Raw genomic sequence first — 15,330 nt, 5'->3', positions numbered from 1 at the left:
CCGTCCTTCAAGCAGCCCGAGTCATTCACGGAACTGATTTTAGTCGGTTTGTCGGTTCATCAGAGTTTTTTTTAAAAAACATTTTTTTTTTTATATAACCAAGTTTTTAACTCACTTATTTTGACATTTCGTGTTATTCTTTCGTTTCAGTTGGTTGGGAATAGTCGCCCCGTTTGGTCGTGATGTGTCAACCCTGAACAGGATTTAGACCCTCGGACCGGTACCGGGAAAAGAGCCGCCGCCTGACAGACCGTACCCGGGTAAAAACAACCCGCTGCTACAACACGTCACTTGCTACGGAAGTGGAACTTCGTAGCACACATGCTAGGTAATTCTGACTTTGAACGGATTTAACGAGCTTATTCTCTTTATATTTGTATTTAGTGCTTAAATCTTTCTAATATGCAGAAATAGAGCCGACAGTGCAGTTAGCAGCGGCAGTCCGAGACGGTCAGTGGTTTGATGTTTGTTTCTGTAGACACGTGAACGAGCTGGTGGTCAGTGGAGGGAAGTCACGTGTCCTCCGGACGGGTCTGTGTCTGTCCTCTTTGACTGACAGCCGAGGACAGCTGAGGACAGCGTGTCCCACCGAGCTGCGTTCATCGTGTCGGTGTTTGAGTTTGAATCATCGACGCTGATTCTGGTCGGACTCTTTCTGTCAGTTCCCTTTGAGGTCACCTGACGTCACCTGACGTCACCATGAAGACCTCAGCCCACCGCTGAACCCGGTCCCAGGTCCGAGACCATGTTCCGGCTCCGGGGCTTGAGCTCGAGCCTCCGCAGGCTCCTCCACGGGGGGTCCGTGAGCAGAGACCGGGTCCTGCAGCGGCTGCGGGTTTGCTGTGCAGAGGACGAAGTGTTTGACGTGGTGGGCAAGAACAGGGCGAAGCTCACGGTGGAGCACGTGGACTGCGCTGTCGGGATGTTGTGGCAGTTTCAGAAAGAGAAACCTCAGCTGCTCAGGACGGTGCAGCTCACCAGGACTCACCCGCAGTTCCTCACTCTCCAGGTTTTGGCAGAAAACAAAATTGCTCTGATGGATGATTTCGTGTTGGTCGACATGCTCTACGCTTTCCTCAGGTACATCAAGGTGTGTTAACGACCACGTGTTTGAATCATACAGTTGTTGTGGTAAACATGTTGTTGTTGTTGTTCCTCTCAGGCTGAATGTGGAGACTCACGACTCTCTGATTCAACAGCTGGTTTCTGAAGCCTGGCTAAGAATCGACAGGTAGGAAACGATGAATTCAGTTTATTTTGAGTTGAAGACTTGATTAAATCAAGGTATAACTTTGTCCGGATCTTAAAGGTTTGATGCCTTCTGCAAAACAAAACCATTAGATTTAACAATAATTTAACAGAAAGTAATCAGGAGCTCTTCACATTACAGGAGCTGGAACCAGAGTGTGTTTGGTGTTTTTATGCTTGATGATAAATTGGTTTGAATATATTTGTTTGATGAATAATCTCATTTAAAAACGTAACAATCTTTTACACAAACACAACTTCTTTTTTTTGCAGGTTGCCAATGAGGTCTTTATCCAAGTTTGCCGTCTGTTTGAATGATCAGCACCTCCAGCACAGTCGCCTGATGGGCCACATCACCGGCATCGTGGACGAGAGGTTGTTGTCTATCGACGACGCCAGGTCGGTCGCGGCACACGTGTGTTTTTTAATGGAAGTATTTCGAGTTCGCTCTCTGACGCTGTTTTTCCAGGATCCTCACCGCTCTGATGATCAGCGTGTCGCCTCTCGTGTCTCCTCGGTTACGGGACGCTCTCGTCCGCCGAGCGGATCATCTGCTGTGCACCGTGGACCCTTCAAATTACAACATCCCCAGAAGAATGGTGCAGTTCCTGCGCAACACCAAGTACGTCCACCGACCGCTGCTGGAGAAGTGCAACGAGATCTTCTTGCGCAACATTCCCCGACTGGACGCCGAGAACATCAGCATCATCTTGGGGCTGTATCAGTCCCTGCAGTTCAACAGCTGTGACTTCAGGCTGGCCGCGAAACAAAGGCTGACTGAGCTGATTGAGTCGAGCTCGAATCCTTTCTCCTTCACGAAGCTGTTTGTGGCTCTGGCTCCGATGGCCAATCAGGACGTCAGAGATGGGTCGGTATCGTATCTGTGGAGTGACACACGAGTCACGAGTCTTCGGTGTTTACAGCTGGTCTCCTGTGGCTTCGTTCCTCTCAGGTTGGAGAACACCGCCCTCCTGCTGGCGGATGAGTTCAATGCACAGCAGGCTCTGGCTGTCGCTGGAGCTCTCGAAGAGATTCGGAGCAGGAACGTAAGCTTACTGAACAAGTGAGTTATTGTCGCTGCCGTCCAGCGGCTACACAGCTTCAACAGTAGAGACGATATATTGGCCAAAATCATCTTTTTGCAAATAGCTCTGTATTATCACACGTCAGCTGAAAAGTAATATTTCACATTTTGAGGTTGAAAGTTTACTTTTGAGCTCAGAAACTGCAGTTGACAAAATCTCACCATAAAGTCTGTTCATTTAAAAACAATAACGGGTCAGATCTTGTGCACATTTCTTGGACATTCACATTTTAAGACCCCTTCCAGTGAAAATCAAGTTTTCGAACTTGTTCCTGTGTCCATGTGGTGTTTTTTATACGCCAGAAGACATATCATGAGCAAACTAAGCAATCAACACCAGTGACGGTTTTAAAGAGACGGCTGGGGGAGACTTTTCATTTCATTGTGCTCAAGCAGAGGAGAGGTGGGTCGTAGACTCGGACTATTTTTATATTCATACATCCCAACGTACTAATTCAAGGGAAATGTCTCAAGTCACACCTAAGACACTTTATGTCCTTTATAGGATTTTATTTCTCAGAAAAAAACCCTGTTAAATATGTCATTTTAATCACTGGGATGAGTTTAAGGTGTTTAATTAATGCCTTTAAGGAATCCTAATCAGAATGCTGTGTGATTATATACTTTCATGTAACACTTGTTTATTGAACTATCTGCTAACTATTATTTAAAATGTTATTAAATCATTTTCCAGAATTGCATTGGTGATCCAGAGGAACCTCCCCGTCTACAGGTCTGTGGAGGTGGCCAGAATCACCCAAGCCCTCTTTCTGTTGCAGTATCAGAACCCCGAACTCTTTACTAAACTAAGAAACACGTTGGTCAAGTAAGTGTTTATTCAAAGAGCAATGTTTGCTTCATAATTAGATCCAACAAGAAGTAAACTGATAACAATTTCTCTTGCAGCTTTTTGCAGCACAGTTTCTTCCCCTATGAAGTGACAATGCTGACCCGTGTGCTGTCCACGCTGCCGAGCCCACGTCTGGACGAGGGCGTGGTGTCGCGGTTGGATGCGGTGGTGGCGCAGTGCAATCTCAACGAGCTCAACACCATTTCTTTCGCCGTGGCCAAGTGGGTGCGCAACGATCTGTCCTACCGCCACAACACTCACAGCAAGTACGTCCGCCTGCTGCAGGCGCTGAACCGCTGCGGCCACGAGAGGCTGAAAACGGCCAACCGGCTGGACCTGGTGCTGGAGGAGCTCAAGTACATCTCGGGGGAGTGGTTTGAAGAGATGCTGCTCGAAGAGGCCATGGTCACGCTGCAGAGGATGATGGACCAAATAAGTTGGACCAATGTGCCGGAGTTGGCCTTCTTCCTAACCCGAATAAATCACCTGTGTCCTCCTCTGATGGATCGAATCACCAGTGTGACCATTGAACACATTGACAAGGTGCTTCAAGAGACATGACATCAACACGCTTGGTCTGGAATAACTACATCCATATTAACTGTATTCTTCCTGTCTCATTTTTAAGATCCACTATTCAGCAACATATGCCATCCTGTTACCCTTTTCTGTCCTGAACTATGATCCTGTACAAGCAGACCAGTTGTACGACGCTTGTATTAAGCGCTTCACTCCTCATATCAGTAAGTGAATAATCACGTTCCAGATTTCTTGTGCTTATTTTCAGCTTGCACTCACACTTTTTTTCCCAATATATTTTAGGCTCCTTTGACCCACATCTGCTCGTCCTCCTGGCATACTCTTTGGCAGTAGCTGACTGTTTTCCTGAAGAACTCATCAGAGAAATCTTCAGCATAGACTTTCTGGGAAAGCTGGACTCCCAACTAGAAAGTATGTCTCCAGCTGGTTTAAACTCGTGATACAAACACTTGTCCTTGTGCATCTTTGGCTTTGCTGTATATACAGGTGTGTTCACCTGGACTAAGCTACCTGTTCATATGATTTCCTCCAGCCCTACCTGATGCCCTCAACATGCGGACACGGCAGCGCCTCATGGAGCTCAATCGGGCCGTGTGTCTGGAGTGTCCCGAGTTCCAGGTTCCATGGTTTCATGAGCGCTACTGCCAGCAGTTGCAAAGGAAAGGTGAGAAGATGCACGTATGATTTTCTGGTTTAGTTGCAGTTTGAAGTTGAATTTCATACTTAAAATACTGTTTTCAGTTCAGTTTGAAATTCATACAACTTTTTTTTTTTTTTTTTTTTTTTCCAGGGAATGGACATGTCAGTCCTGTCCAACAGCAAATCCACAAAATGCTTGGTGAAGTTCTTGGGGGCATTAACTTTGTCCAAGTAGCAGTTAATACTCCATATCATTACACCATAGGTGAGTAATACAGTGGGTGCATATATACACCTATTCTCTTCTGAAAAAGGTTTTGTCCCTGAGGATGATAGCTTCTTTTATAATCAGTAATTCCTGTACTTGCAATGTAAGAAGTCAGTTTTTAACTCCTAACCAGAAGCTTTGTTTACATTCCCAATATATTTCTTTTCAATTAACACACAAGAGGCTCTTCCAGCCTGGAGTACTCTCAGGAAATTCTTCTCAGGGAGAAAGACTTCGCACTCCACGGGACACTAAAGCATTACATTTCATTAGTTATTTTTTACGTGGTATTGTTCTTTGTCTTTTCAGACTTTGAATGCAAACTGGACAAACACTTGCGTCCGCTGCTTTACAGCGAGCCGAGCACACTGCAGATCTCAGACCGAGGAAAAGTTCTCTGGGATACGAGCTCGGCCGAACACAACAGGGATGAGCTGCCACCTGGAGCTCAGCGGTAAGGATATAACGTACACATCGAGTACAGCCTGAATATTCAAACTGATTAAGAAGATGACTCAGAAATGGAATATGCCTGAACTTGGTTTTACTTTTTTTTTTTCTTCAGTGTCGCTGTGGACTTTCTTGATTCAAAGTCCTTCTGCAAAAATTCCCATCACATGAAAGGAGAAGCCCTGATGAGAAAAAGACACCTTGAAATTCTGGGATTTCGTGTTATTCAGGTGAGAAAACATCATTCAGCACAATATTGAATGTGGTTTTGTAATTGTTTTAGATTAAATCAGTGAAACACTTGGTGTTGTCTGTGTTTACAGATCCCTCACTTTGAATGGAACTCTATGGAGCTTTCAACACATGATGCCTGGAAGGAATATCTAAAGAAGAAAATACTCCGATAGCCCTCCTCTTATTTATCGAACCATGAAGATGTTACACTCATCACTGAACTCTTAGCCTGGTTTAAAAGATAGTTTTGTCTTTATAATTCAAGTGTGCTAATATTGTGAAAATATGTGAAGTGCTCCTTATTTTTCTTATAGTCTAAATTTGGCATGAATCTACCTCATTCATGTTAAGAGAGACTGCATATCATGTGCTTTTGTATTAAATAAAAAATTTTTTTAAATAAAATGTATATCTTTATTTTCTATTGTGTGCATGTCTAACATTAATGTTCTGTTGTCAGCGAGGAGATCAGTGGAGTAAATTCATGTTTTCTTGCAGTATATTTAGTATTTTTTAAAGATAATTATCAGAACAGCAGCGTTATGGCATCATAAGGTATTATTTACATTTGTAGATATTGTACTGCAGTCAGAAGTGTGGTTTAGATAGTAAAGCTTTTTTTTTTTTTTTACATCAGATAAAAACACAGGGCTTCAGGTCTTCAGGAATAAACTTCATTATTTTATAAGCTGTGTTAAAAACACCAAAACGGCTAAAATGTCAATTAGTCACAGTAAATCTATGGGTGGTAATATTTTAAAACTATGAATATTAAGAAGTGGGGTGGTGGGGAATTCTCCGTTGTAACGGCAATTTTTCAATTTGATGAATTGAGTAAAAAAAGACATTAAAAACTACAATTTATTGAAACTAAGATTTAACAGAGGAGGCAAAGGGGACGTGTCTGATATGTTGACATGAGAACAACAATGAGCTGCTGACTAACAGCAGGTACGTTTCCTTCTCCGTCCTGCAGCAGTGACGTCAGCTGTCGTTACAGTTTTGGCATTTTGGCTGCACTCAGACGCAAAGACACACAAGAGGCTCCGGCTGCGTAACGCATCTCTCGGATCATTCCTGTCCACTGCTTCGTCTCATCTTCATACCTGGTGAGTACACGGTTAAAAGTAAGAGGGACACTTTTATTAGGAAACACAATGTTGATATGTAAAAGAATATATATATATATATATATATATATATACTAAAATACATCACTCAAAACAAAAATGAAAACGTACTGCCAGATGTCGATGACTTCATTCGGCACACACTCCTTGTTCTCGTTCTCCACCATGGCGAAGCCTCCCACGGCGTACAGCACTCCTCCACAGCTCACCAGGTTCATTGAACTCCTCTCTTGGGGAAACTCTGTGAACGGTGACCACCTGCAACGAGGTGCACTCGGATGAATCAACGCCATCCCGCCGAGCTTTTGTTTTCCTGCCTTAAAAATCTATTTCAAAATTAACCATTCGTGTTTTCAGTTTATAATATTAGTTTGAACACGGTGCTTCCCAAGTACATATGAAGGTGATCACGGTTACAAAAATGTGAAATGATGCCTTTTCTATTATCTTTGCTTTGACATGGGATACTTTCATCTCTTTATAAAATCTTTATAATGAAGCAATTTATAAACAGAACTCCTGTTGAGGCCTGACCTGTGAGGAGTTGTGCAACCCAAAAATGTTGGGAACCACATATTTAAAATGGAAAAATATAGACAAAAAAAGCTCTAACTACTCACACTTGACTGAATTCCATTGGAAACAAGTCATATTTAAAACTTAAAATATGGAAACTTATCCCATTTATAACCTTATTATTTGTTTTGTGTGACATAATGTCTCTTAAAAAGTCAAGAGTTAAAACCCATCCTTCAGTCTGATAAGATCAACACATACTTGTTGGTTCCGAAGTCGTACGCTTCACATGCGGCCGTCAGGCCGTCTTCGTTGGCTCCCCCGGCAACAATCATCCTCCCTTTGTGGATAACGGCCCCAAACATCGACCTCGCGGTCTTCATGGAAGCCACCTCCTTCCACTCTGACCTCTTGTGGTTGTATGCAAACATCTTATTGGTCGCTTTACTTCACCAGAGACAGAAAGATTTCCAGGAAGAGTTAATAAAAGGTGAAAATCATCATTTGACTTCATGTTAAATGTTTTGGTGTTGCGACCTCACTTGTCATCCGTTTTCCCTCCGATACAGTAGACCAGCCCTTTCTCAGAGACCACACAGTGGCCGTGCACTTTCAAGGGCAACTTTTTTGCTTCTGTCCACTTCATTTTTCTACGAGGGCAGATCAAGTAACAGAACGTGTTCAGCTCGCAGTAAGAATCCACAGAATAAGCATTTAAACGGTTAATGCATTGAACTTACTCCGTGTCATAACACATAACGGTGTCATGAGACTCATTGGCTTCTAAATCTTTTCCTGCTACGGCAAAGATGAGATTTTCAAATTCGCCCATAGCAAAGAGACACCTCGGGGAAGGCATGGGTGGCAGAGCGGTCCATTCAGCAGCCAGACTGTCCAACTGAAAACAATATTTTAAGATTTTAAGAACGAAGTGAAGGATTTCACCTCATTACTTTAATAGAAATCAAACAAGGCGTCTCTCTACCTGGTAGAAGTAACACTGCAGAGGGTTTTCTTTGTCCTCCTCATCTACAAACAGTCCTCCCAACACATACAGCTTGTTCTTCTTGGATGTCAGACTGACGTGGTTTCGGGGGATTTGTTCAGCCATTGCTGCGAGAAAACATTCATTCTCCTGGACGTCGTAGGCCACGGCGGCCTTGTCACTAATCATCAGAACCATGTCCTTGGCAAACATGCCGTATCTGCGGTTATTATTCAGGTAGCCAGCCAGCTTGCTCTCCTCTCCTTCCTCATCATCTGGTCCCTTTTTCTTCTCGGGAAGCTTCCCCGCGAAGGCCTCCTTGATGGCTTTGATTTTTTTCAGAAGCTCAGGATCGGCCTTGATGAGGTCATCGCTCTCCACTTTTTCCTTGAAGTACTTCTCCGGCAGCAAACGGAAACGAATGCAATCAAAGGCCTCGGACAAAGATTTCACACGCTTGTCTTTGTCTTTCCTGATCCACTTCATGACACACTCAAACACTACCTCCTCTTTTTCTACATTTAATGCATCTGCTCCAATGATAGCGAAGAGTTCAGGTGGACCGAGCTCTAAGAAATCCTCGTCCTTGGCTACGGTCTCAAAGCGATCTGCGATGTAGTCTCGAGCTGCGATAGCCAGCCGGGAGCAGTTCAGCATCAGTCCAAGCCTGTAGAAGGCGAGGCAGCTTTTCACTGACAGCATCTTCAGGAGATAATTCACACAAACTGTGAACACTGAGGGGATCTGGAAGCGGTTGGCGACAGCCAAAATATCCTGCACATTGTTGTCGTTGATGTCGATCTCTGCTGAGTACATGTAATTCACCGTCACCTCCATGACGTCGGGGTCCAGATCCTCCAGAACGACCTCCTTCCTGTCAACCTCTTTGCCATCATCTGAGAAGAAGAGCTCCCGGAAATAAGGACTGCATGCTGCCAGGATGAGCTGATGGCAGGGGATGCTTCTGTCTCCCACCTTCAGGATGCAGTCGATTAACTTATTCTCATTCAGGAGCTCTTTGAGTCCGTCCTGCAGCAGAGTGCTCTGAAACAGACGCAGATCTTCCCTCAAGCCTTGCGGATCCATTCTTTTAGGAGAGGAAGCGGACGGACGTAAAGCAGTTCACGACCGACTGTCCCGGCTGCCGAAGACAGAGAACTATAGGCAGCCAGGTCCGAAGCCACTTCAATATAACTGTGCCCCCTCTAAATTTAGCCAACCATCCCATCCAGGAAGAATTCAGGTTGGCCAATACGGAGAGCTCACACAGCTGTCGTAGAGTAAAAACAACTGTGGAGCCTTGTCACCGCGGTGATTTGTTCTGACATTCTTGTTCAGCCACACAGAAATAACATGATCTTTTAATTTTATTCACTCTAGTCCCGACACTAGGGTTCAAAATATAGATTATACAGCAAAAAGACTCACTTTAAAACCCCATTCTAGGACCACTTGTTCCAGTGCTCTGACTTTGTGTTTTCTATGGCCGGCGTGGACTGCAGCTGTGGAGTGAGTCACGGTTCACTGATAGTAATGACCACTTCACCACTGTGTGGTTCAGTGTTTGTGTGAGCTGTCCACCGGGGGAGTTACCTAACATGCAGACAGGGTCAGTGAGCAGCTGCTGCCACAGGAGGTGACAGCTTGCCCTCTTTTAACTTTTTAATAATACTTGTGCATCTTTGTATTTAGCTACACATCACTGTGTACCTTCCACATACAGTACAAATGAGTTGTGTATGAGATAACGGTGCAAACCTACTGAATCCATCTGACCAATGTGTCAATGAAATGGGAAAAAAAGTGTTCTATTTATTTATATTAAACAATAAAAATGTCATTTTATTTCACATTCTATTCACTATGAAAACATGTTTTTTTGGGTTTTTTTTTTTACAATTAACTGCACATTAAATGTCATGCATGTAATTTAGTATTTTCTATTTTGGATAAAAGTATCAAAGCAAAAACTGTACAAGTTGCAACCTGACCTACAAATAAATAAATATACTGATGCCTTTGTAGGCACAATATGTACAAAGAGTAGCTCATGTCTAATGTTGTTTCAGCCCATTACTTCCCACAACCCTTGAAGTGTAAATCCATCCTTTAGCTTTTCAACGGCGAGGCCAAGCTCCTCCGAGAAAACTGGCTCACGGTCTTGTTGCTTTAGAGAAACAATAAATAAATTAGGTTTCCAAAGATTTCAAAGGACAGCATACTGTACAACATAATTTACTTCATGATTATTAATTATGAGAATCCTACCTTATTGCCATCAGCAAAGTAGGCCTGCAAGCAAGCACACATGAATAAATATAATTACCACAGTTAATCCAAATAAACAGGACGTTCTGATTGTGATAATGAGTTATTGTTGTCTGATGAGTAGCACAAACATACGTGCATGTTTGTTCATCAGGCTGAAGGGAATTAGCCAACAGCTATTCTGAGAGTCTGAAAACTAAACCTTTGACTCCCGGAGGAGTGACGAGTTTAAGAGAGGCCGACAGGCACACTCACAGTGAAAGCATCAGTCTGCTCATCGGGCTCGATCTCCACGTCATCAGGAAGCTGCTCCACTGTGAGTTCCTCCAACGGCTGCGGCTGAAATCATTGTTAGGACAAACAGCGCTATGACAACATGATCAGCTGAGCTGCTGGAAAAACCAGCTACTATGAAGTATTCCAAAATATTTGTGGGCGAGTTAACAGCTGTTCGTTCCAAAATAGACACATAGAGTAAGTTACAGCGTTGTACGATGGAGGCGTTCAGGGTCAATATTGTGCACGTGGGCCTACTTTTTCTTCCATCTCATAGTCCACTCCAAATATGGGGTTGGTGGAGTACACCTTATGCAAGGAGTTGATTTCTTTGAGGGCATCTTGAAGCTTATCCACGGGGTCAATCTTAAACCCAAGCACGTACCCGCCACTCTGAAACCACCAAGACAAAGATATTTATAGAGGACAAGCACAAAAAGTGAAGAAAAAAAACAACCCAGATATGATTTTCACGCCAGATGGATGCGAATGAAAGTTACCTGGCGTGAACTCTCTATCACCAAAGCCAAGCCAAACTTTGAGTCTCTGATTCTGATCGACCACTTGGGGAAGAAAAGGAAGAATGTTAAATACGAACAATACGAATATGAACAAGTGTAACGAGACTGATTTCAGGAGTACGTTTGTTAAATAATCAATACCAGCCCATACAGATATGAAAACATTGTGGTACTTCTATCGTACTGAATAATATCAAGTATTAACAAAAAAGACCAAATATAATACATAATATGAATTTGTCTTGTATTGGGTGTTTCTGAGCACCTAATAAATAGATGGTGGTTAGGTTTGTTATAACATTACGTAATCAGGGATGGTAGATGGAACTCTTTTGGAGATAAACTCAAGTTATAATGAACTACTATATACGTTACAGTATCTGTTCCAACTACTGGCTGCCATTAAAATGAGCTGGTGGACCTTTAAAGACACGTGTTTCACGACAACACTGCATGTGAAGCCGTTTTCCATTCAGCGATGACAGTAATAAGTGTGAAGACTGCATAGGTAATGTTCTTTACTTACAATCTGGAGGTAAGGGATGCTGACATTGAAGCTCTCATTCATGTTCGCGTGCCACACAATCCGTACGTTGGTGATAAAGAAGGTACCAAGGTTCCCCTGAAAGAAAGAAACCCAACAACTGTCAAGTGAAATCGACTTCATTAAAACACGTTGCGAATTAAGTTTCTCCAATAATGACTTAAAATTGTATTTATGTAATCAATAAGGATTTCTATAAACACGATATATATATTGTGCTGCTCATTAAAATAAAATTCTCTTGTGAATATCAACAGAAAGAAAACACACCTAAATGGTTTTAAACTGTAAAACGTTCGGTTTTACTCCGTAAATGCATATTATCAGAGAAACACTAAATAATTTAGAGATAAAATAAACCATCAAGTGAAGAAAAGCAGATTTCAGAAACAGCACCGGTACCTGATCACTGGATAAATTCCAAACTCCATTAATTTTATCATAAACTTGCTCTCGCGGCAGAAGTCTGAGCTGCTTGTTCTGAATGAGAGCCGCTCGCAGCTTCAGGTCGCGGTACATTTTAGAGGTTTCGTAGGCTCTGCAACAACACAGAGCACATTTCAATATATTTACACTTCATGTCCGATGTACTGAAAGAATTGACGTTCCCACAGACTGTTTTATTACCTGTGGACAGCGATGACTGAGGTAAAGAGTCTTGGACTTCCTGGAACCACATTTGTAAAAATGAACTCAAATCTTGTGTTGTTGGACTTTGTCAAGATGTAAAGCGCTTCAGTTTGGCCTCTCAATTTCTGGAAAAGAGAAATGAATTCCTAAATCAGCGTTGTTGTCTGTTAATATCACATTTATTACATAGTTAAATTTATAGCAGGTTAAAAACAGTGTGTTCATTATAGGCTTCAACAGGTTTGAATATTTTCCTTTGTAAAAGTGATTCGTGTATTAATTCTCCAAAAACACATTTTAATCAAACTTGGAGGCAACAAACACAAATACAGGAACATCGATGATGAAAACAATAAATAACGTGTGTGGAAATGTAAACAAATAACATAAAGAGGGAACAGAGGTTTGCTTACGGAGTTCGCTGTCCTTGTTGTGATGTTGATAATAGTGTTGTAGCCCACAGCTGGAAAAAAACAACATTTTTATTCAGTCTCGTATAAAACTGAAACACTTCGTAGATTACCCGATTAGTTGATCAACAGAACATTAATTGACAACTATTTTGATGAATGATTAATTGTTTTGTTCCATTTTTTGTTGAAAACGGTTGAAGTTCTGTTTCCAGCTTCTTCATTGTGAATTTTTTCCGGTTCCTTGAAGACAAACTCAACTGAAACTTGAGCTTTGGGAAACCTTGATTGAACTTTTTCTGACATTTTAAAGACCAAACGGCTCGTCAATTAATCAAAACAAATAATTAAACAGATGAATCAATAATTAAAATAATATTTTTTTGCAGTCCTAACTGGCTTTAATTTTCATACGGTTTCTTATTTCCTGCTTCTTCCACTTATGCTGATTGTGTTTCATGTAAACTTGCAAATGTAAGTAAAGTAACGTCAAAGTCTCATGACACACGTCTGATATGATGTCTGATGATGTTAGATATGTTTTAATATGTTTTAATATGATGTCTGATATGTTTTAATATGATGTCTGATATGTTTTAATATGATGTCTGATCTGTTTTAATATGTTTTTAATATGATGTCTGATTTGTTTTAATATGTTTTTGATATGATGTCTGATTTGTTTTAATATGTTTTAATATGATGTCTGATTTGTTTTAATATGTTTTAATATGATGTCTGATCTGTTTTAATATGTTTTAATATGATGTCTGATCTGTTTTAATATGTTTTAATATGATGTCTGATGATGTCTGATATGTTTTAATATGTTTTAATATGATGTCTGATTTGTTTTAATATGTTTTTGATATGATGTCTGATTTGTTTTAATATGTTTTAATATGATGTCTGATATGTTTTAATATGATGTCTGATTTGTTTTAATATGTTTTTAATATGATGTCTGATTTGTTTTAATATGTTTTAATATGATGTCTGATTTGTTTTAATATGTTTTAATATGATGTCTGATCTGTTTTAATATGTTTTAATATGATGTCTGATCTGTTTTAATATGTTTTAATATGATGTCTGATCTGTTTTAATATGTTTTTGATATGATCTTAAAGTACTCTGCTACTGTACCTGTACTGATCATTAACGGACATTATTTTAAAACTAAACACACAGAAGAGGAAAAATAAAACCAGATTAAATCTTTAGAAGAAGTTTTTACTCACACAGATTAACTCTCGGCAGGGCGGAAGAATGCCAAATAATCCTCAGGTTTGTCACCAAGAGTCGTCCTGAAAAACAGGGATCATTGATCATTGATCAGGGATCATTGATCAGGGATCATTGATCATTGATCATTGATCACTGATCATTGATCACTGATCAGCAGCCACACACAGGGTGTCCGGTGGGTTTAACGGTGTTGATAAGTACCTCTATCTCCGTTGTTTCCTTTCGTGTCTTCTATTGAATCCAAACAATCGATCAGCACCTCACCTGGACGGGTTTTCATCTGCCTGCGCACATATTGATCGGTGATCAGCTGATCGTAGTGGTGGTTACGGAAATGTTATTATTGAACTAATTCAAGACATCTCTAAACGGAGACACGTGCGGTGGGAAGATATCGTAAAACCTTCTTTCTCGAATTAATATAAATCTGAAAACAACTTTCAGGCTGCAGCGAGATTATAATCTCCGGTTAGCCGATTAGCTCGGTGAGCTACATGCTAGCTTGTACGAAACGCAGTCAGCGTTCACTCACTGCGCAGTTATGTCGAATCGGACGTCTCTGTCCTCCCAGAGAGCATCGAGGACAGAGGACATGGCTGCAGGTGGTTCTGCCCTCGGCTTAGTTTAGTCAACTTTACGAACCACCAACCGCTGTGTGCAAAATGGAGGCTGGCTAATCTGGAAAACCCTGCGGAGCGTCACGATCACCATGGCAACCGACGGCAAGCCGCGAGGACGACGCGTTCCTCCAGCTGGCGTTTTTAAATATTGAAATGTTGGTAAAATATAATTTATTAATCTGTGTACCAACGATTTTTCACCGGTGAATTTTGTTTCTTATGAACATGTTTTGTTTTAAAGCCTTTTTTTTTTTTTTTTTTTTTACCCGAAAACATTATAATATTAAACTGATCAAATTCGTAGCAAGAAAAAAAAGTCCGTTTGAAATTGACTTTGCATTAATATAGATAAATTTTGTACTGCGAGAATAGGCTTGTAAATACAAAATGTAATACATTTTTTATGCTTTGTTCAGTTTTTAAGTTTTACACCCCCCAGCTGGTATAATATAGTAAAATACAGCAGTTTATAAAGATATTATAAACACTTTTCAAGGGGAAAATGGACTGAAAAGTGATAAAACAAGACTGTTTTCCTTCAAGTGTGCTTTACCGTAAACAAACTCATGAGATGATTTTTCTCTCAATCTGACCAGAGTGTGAAAGGCTTTGAAGTTATTCAAGCTGTTAAACAATGGGAATCTAATTAATGCTTTATTAAAGGCAGGTGTGCTGTAAGACATGGACTGAGCTAAGACGTAAATGCAGCTTTACATTGGAATGACTGAAAAAGAGTTTTCATAATTACCAGATTAAAATTACCTTAATGTCAGATTAAAATAATTGTACACTATATTTTTTCTGTGTTTAGCCTATACTTTGATTTACACTGAATTTAACAAAAGAAGTATGAAAATTTCATGGCACTG

The 15,330-nt window shown here is 41.0% G+C and overlaps 3 protein-coding genes across 5 annotated transcripts; 1 reads left to right on the top strand and 2 right to left on the bottom strand.

Annotated features, from left to right (window-relative positions):
* The first annotated feature begins 622 nt into the window (after positions 1 to 622).
* fastkd1 (FAST kinase domains 1) lies at positions 623 to 5,708 on the top strand. Of its 3 annotated transcripts, XM_069702530.1 has the most exons (14): positions 623 to 1,080; positions 1,163 to 1,231; positions 1,522 to 1,647; positions 1,718 to 2,116; positions 2,201 to 2,311; positions 3,027 to 3,158; positions 3,239 to 3,725; positions 3,811 to 3,925; positions 4,005 to 4,133; positions 4,255 to 4,386; positions 4,513 to 4,626; positions 4,939 to 5,083; positions 5,195 to 5,309; positions 5,403 to 5,708. In XM_069702530.1, the coding sequence occupies exons 1-14, from the start codon at positions 746 to 748 to the stop codon at positions 5,484 to 5,486; spliced, it is 2,493 nt and encodes an 830-aa protein (XP_069558631.1). In that variant the 5' UTR covers positions 623 to 745; the 3' UTR covers positions 5,487 to 5,708. The 3 variants fall into 3 exon arrangements, with proteins under 3 accessions (XP_069558631.1, XP_069558630.1, XP_069558632.1); XM_069702529.1 differs by having other exon boundaries at positions 1,718 to 2,311; XM_069702531.1 differs by having other exon boundaries at positions 960 to 1,090; positions 1,718 to 2,311.
* A 448-nt stretch (positions 5,709 to 6,156) lies between these two features.
* Positions 6,157 to 9,793, bottom strand: klhl41a (kelch-like family member 41a). The gene is made up of 6 exons (XM_069702526.1): positions 7,945 to 9,793; positions 7,700 to 7,857; positions 7,502 to 7,609; positions 7,221 to 7,406; positions 6,555 to 6,701; positions 6,157 to 6,419 (listed from the first exon to the last, which is right to left on the bottom strand). The coding sequence occupies exons 1-6, from the start codon at positions 9,028 to 9,030 to the stop codon at positions 6,308 to 6,310; spliced, it is 1,797 nt and encodes a 598-aa protein (XP_069558627.1). The 5' UTR covers positions 9,031 to 9,793; the 3' UTR covers positions 6,157 to 6,307.
* bbs5 (Bardet-Biedl syndrome 5) lies at positions 9,794 to 14,556 on the bottom strand. The gene is made up of 12 exons (XM_069702527.1): positions 14,374 to 14,556; positions 14,043 to 14,125; positions 13,835 to 13,900; positions 12,597 to 12,646; positions 12,181 to 12,308; positions 11,956 to 12,091; positions 11,536 to 11,631; positions 10,989 to 11,051; positions 10,747 to 10,881; positions 10,468 to 10,551; positions 10,213 to 10,236; positions 9,794 to 10,111 (listed from the first exon to the last, which is right to left on the bottom strand). Exons 1-12 carry the CDS (start codon positions 14,433 to 14,435, stop codon positions 10,010 to 10,012), a joined length of 1,029 nt encoding a protein of 342 aa, XP_069558628.1. The 5' UTR covers positions 14,436 to 14,556; the 3' UTR covers positions 9,794 to 10,009.
* Positions 14,557 to 15,330: the final 774 nt, after the last annotated feature.

Source organism: Brachyistius frenatus, unplaced genomic scaffold (assembly GCF_029030835.1).
Source record: "Brachyistius frenatus isolate BFR_SWC_R1_liver_20210118 unplaced genomic scaffold, ASM2903083v1 Contig_42, whole genome shotgun sequence".
NCBI classification, from domain to species: Eukaryota; Metazoa; Chordata; class Actinopteri; family Embiotocidae; genus Brachyistius; species Brachyistius frenatus.
Note: the sequence above shows the minus strand (reverse complement) of the source record. Positions and strands in the feature narration are given on the sequence as shown.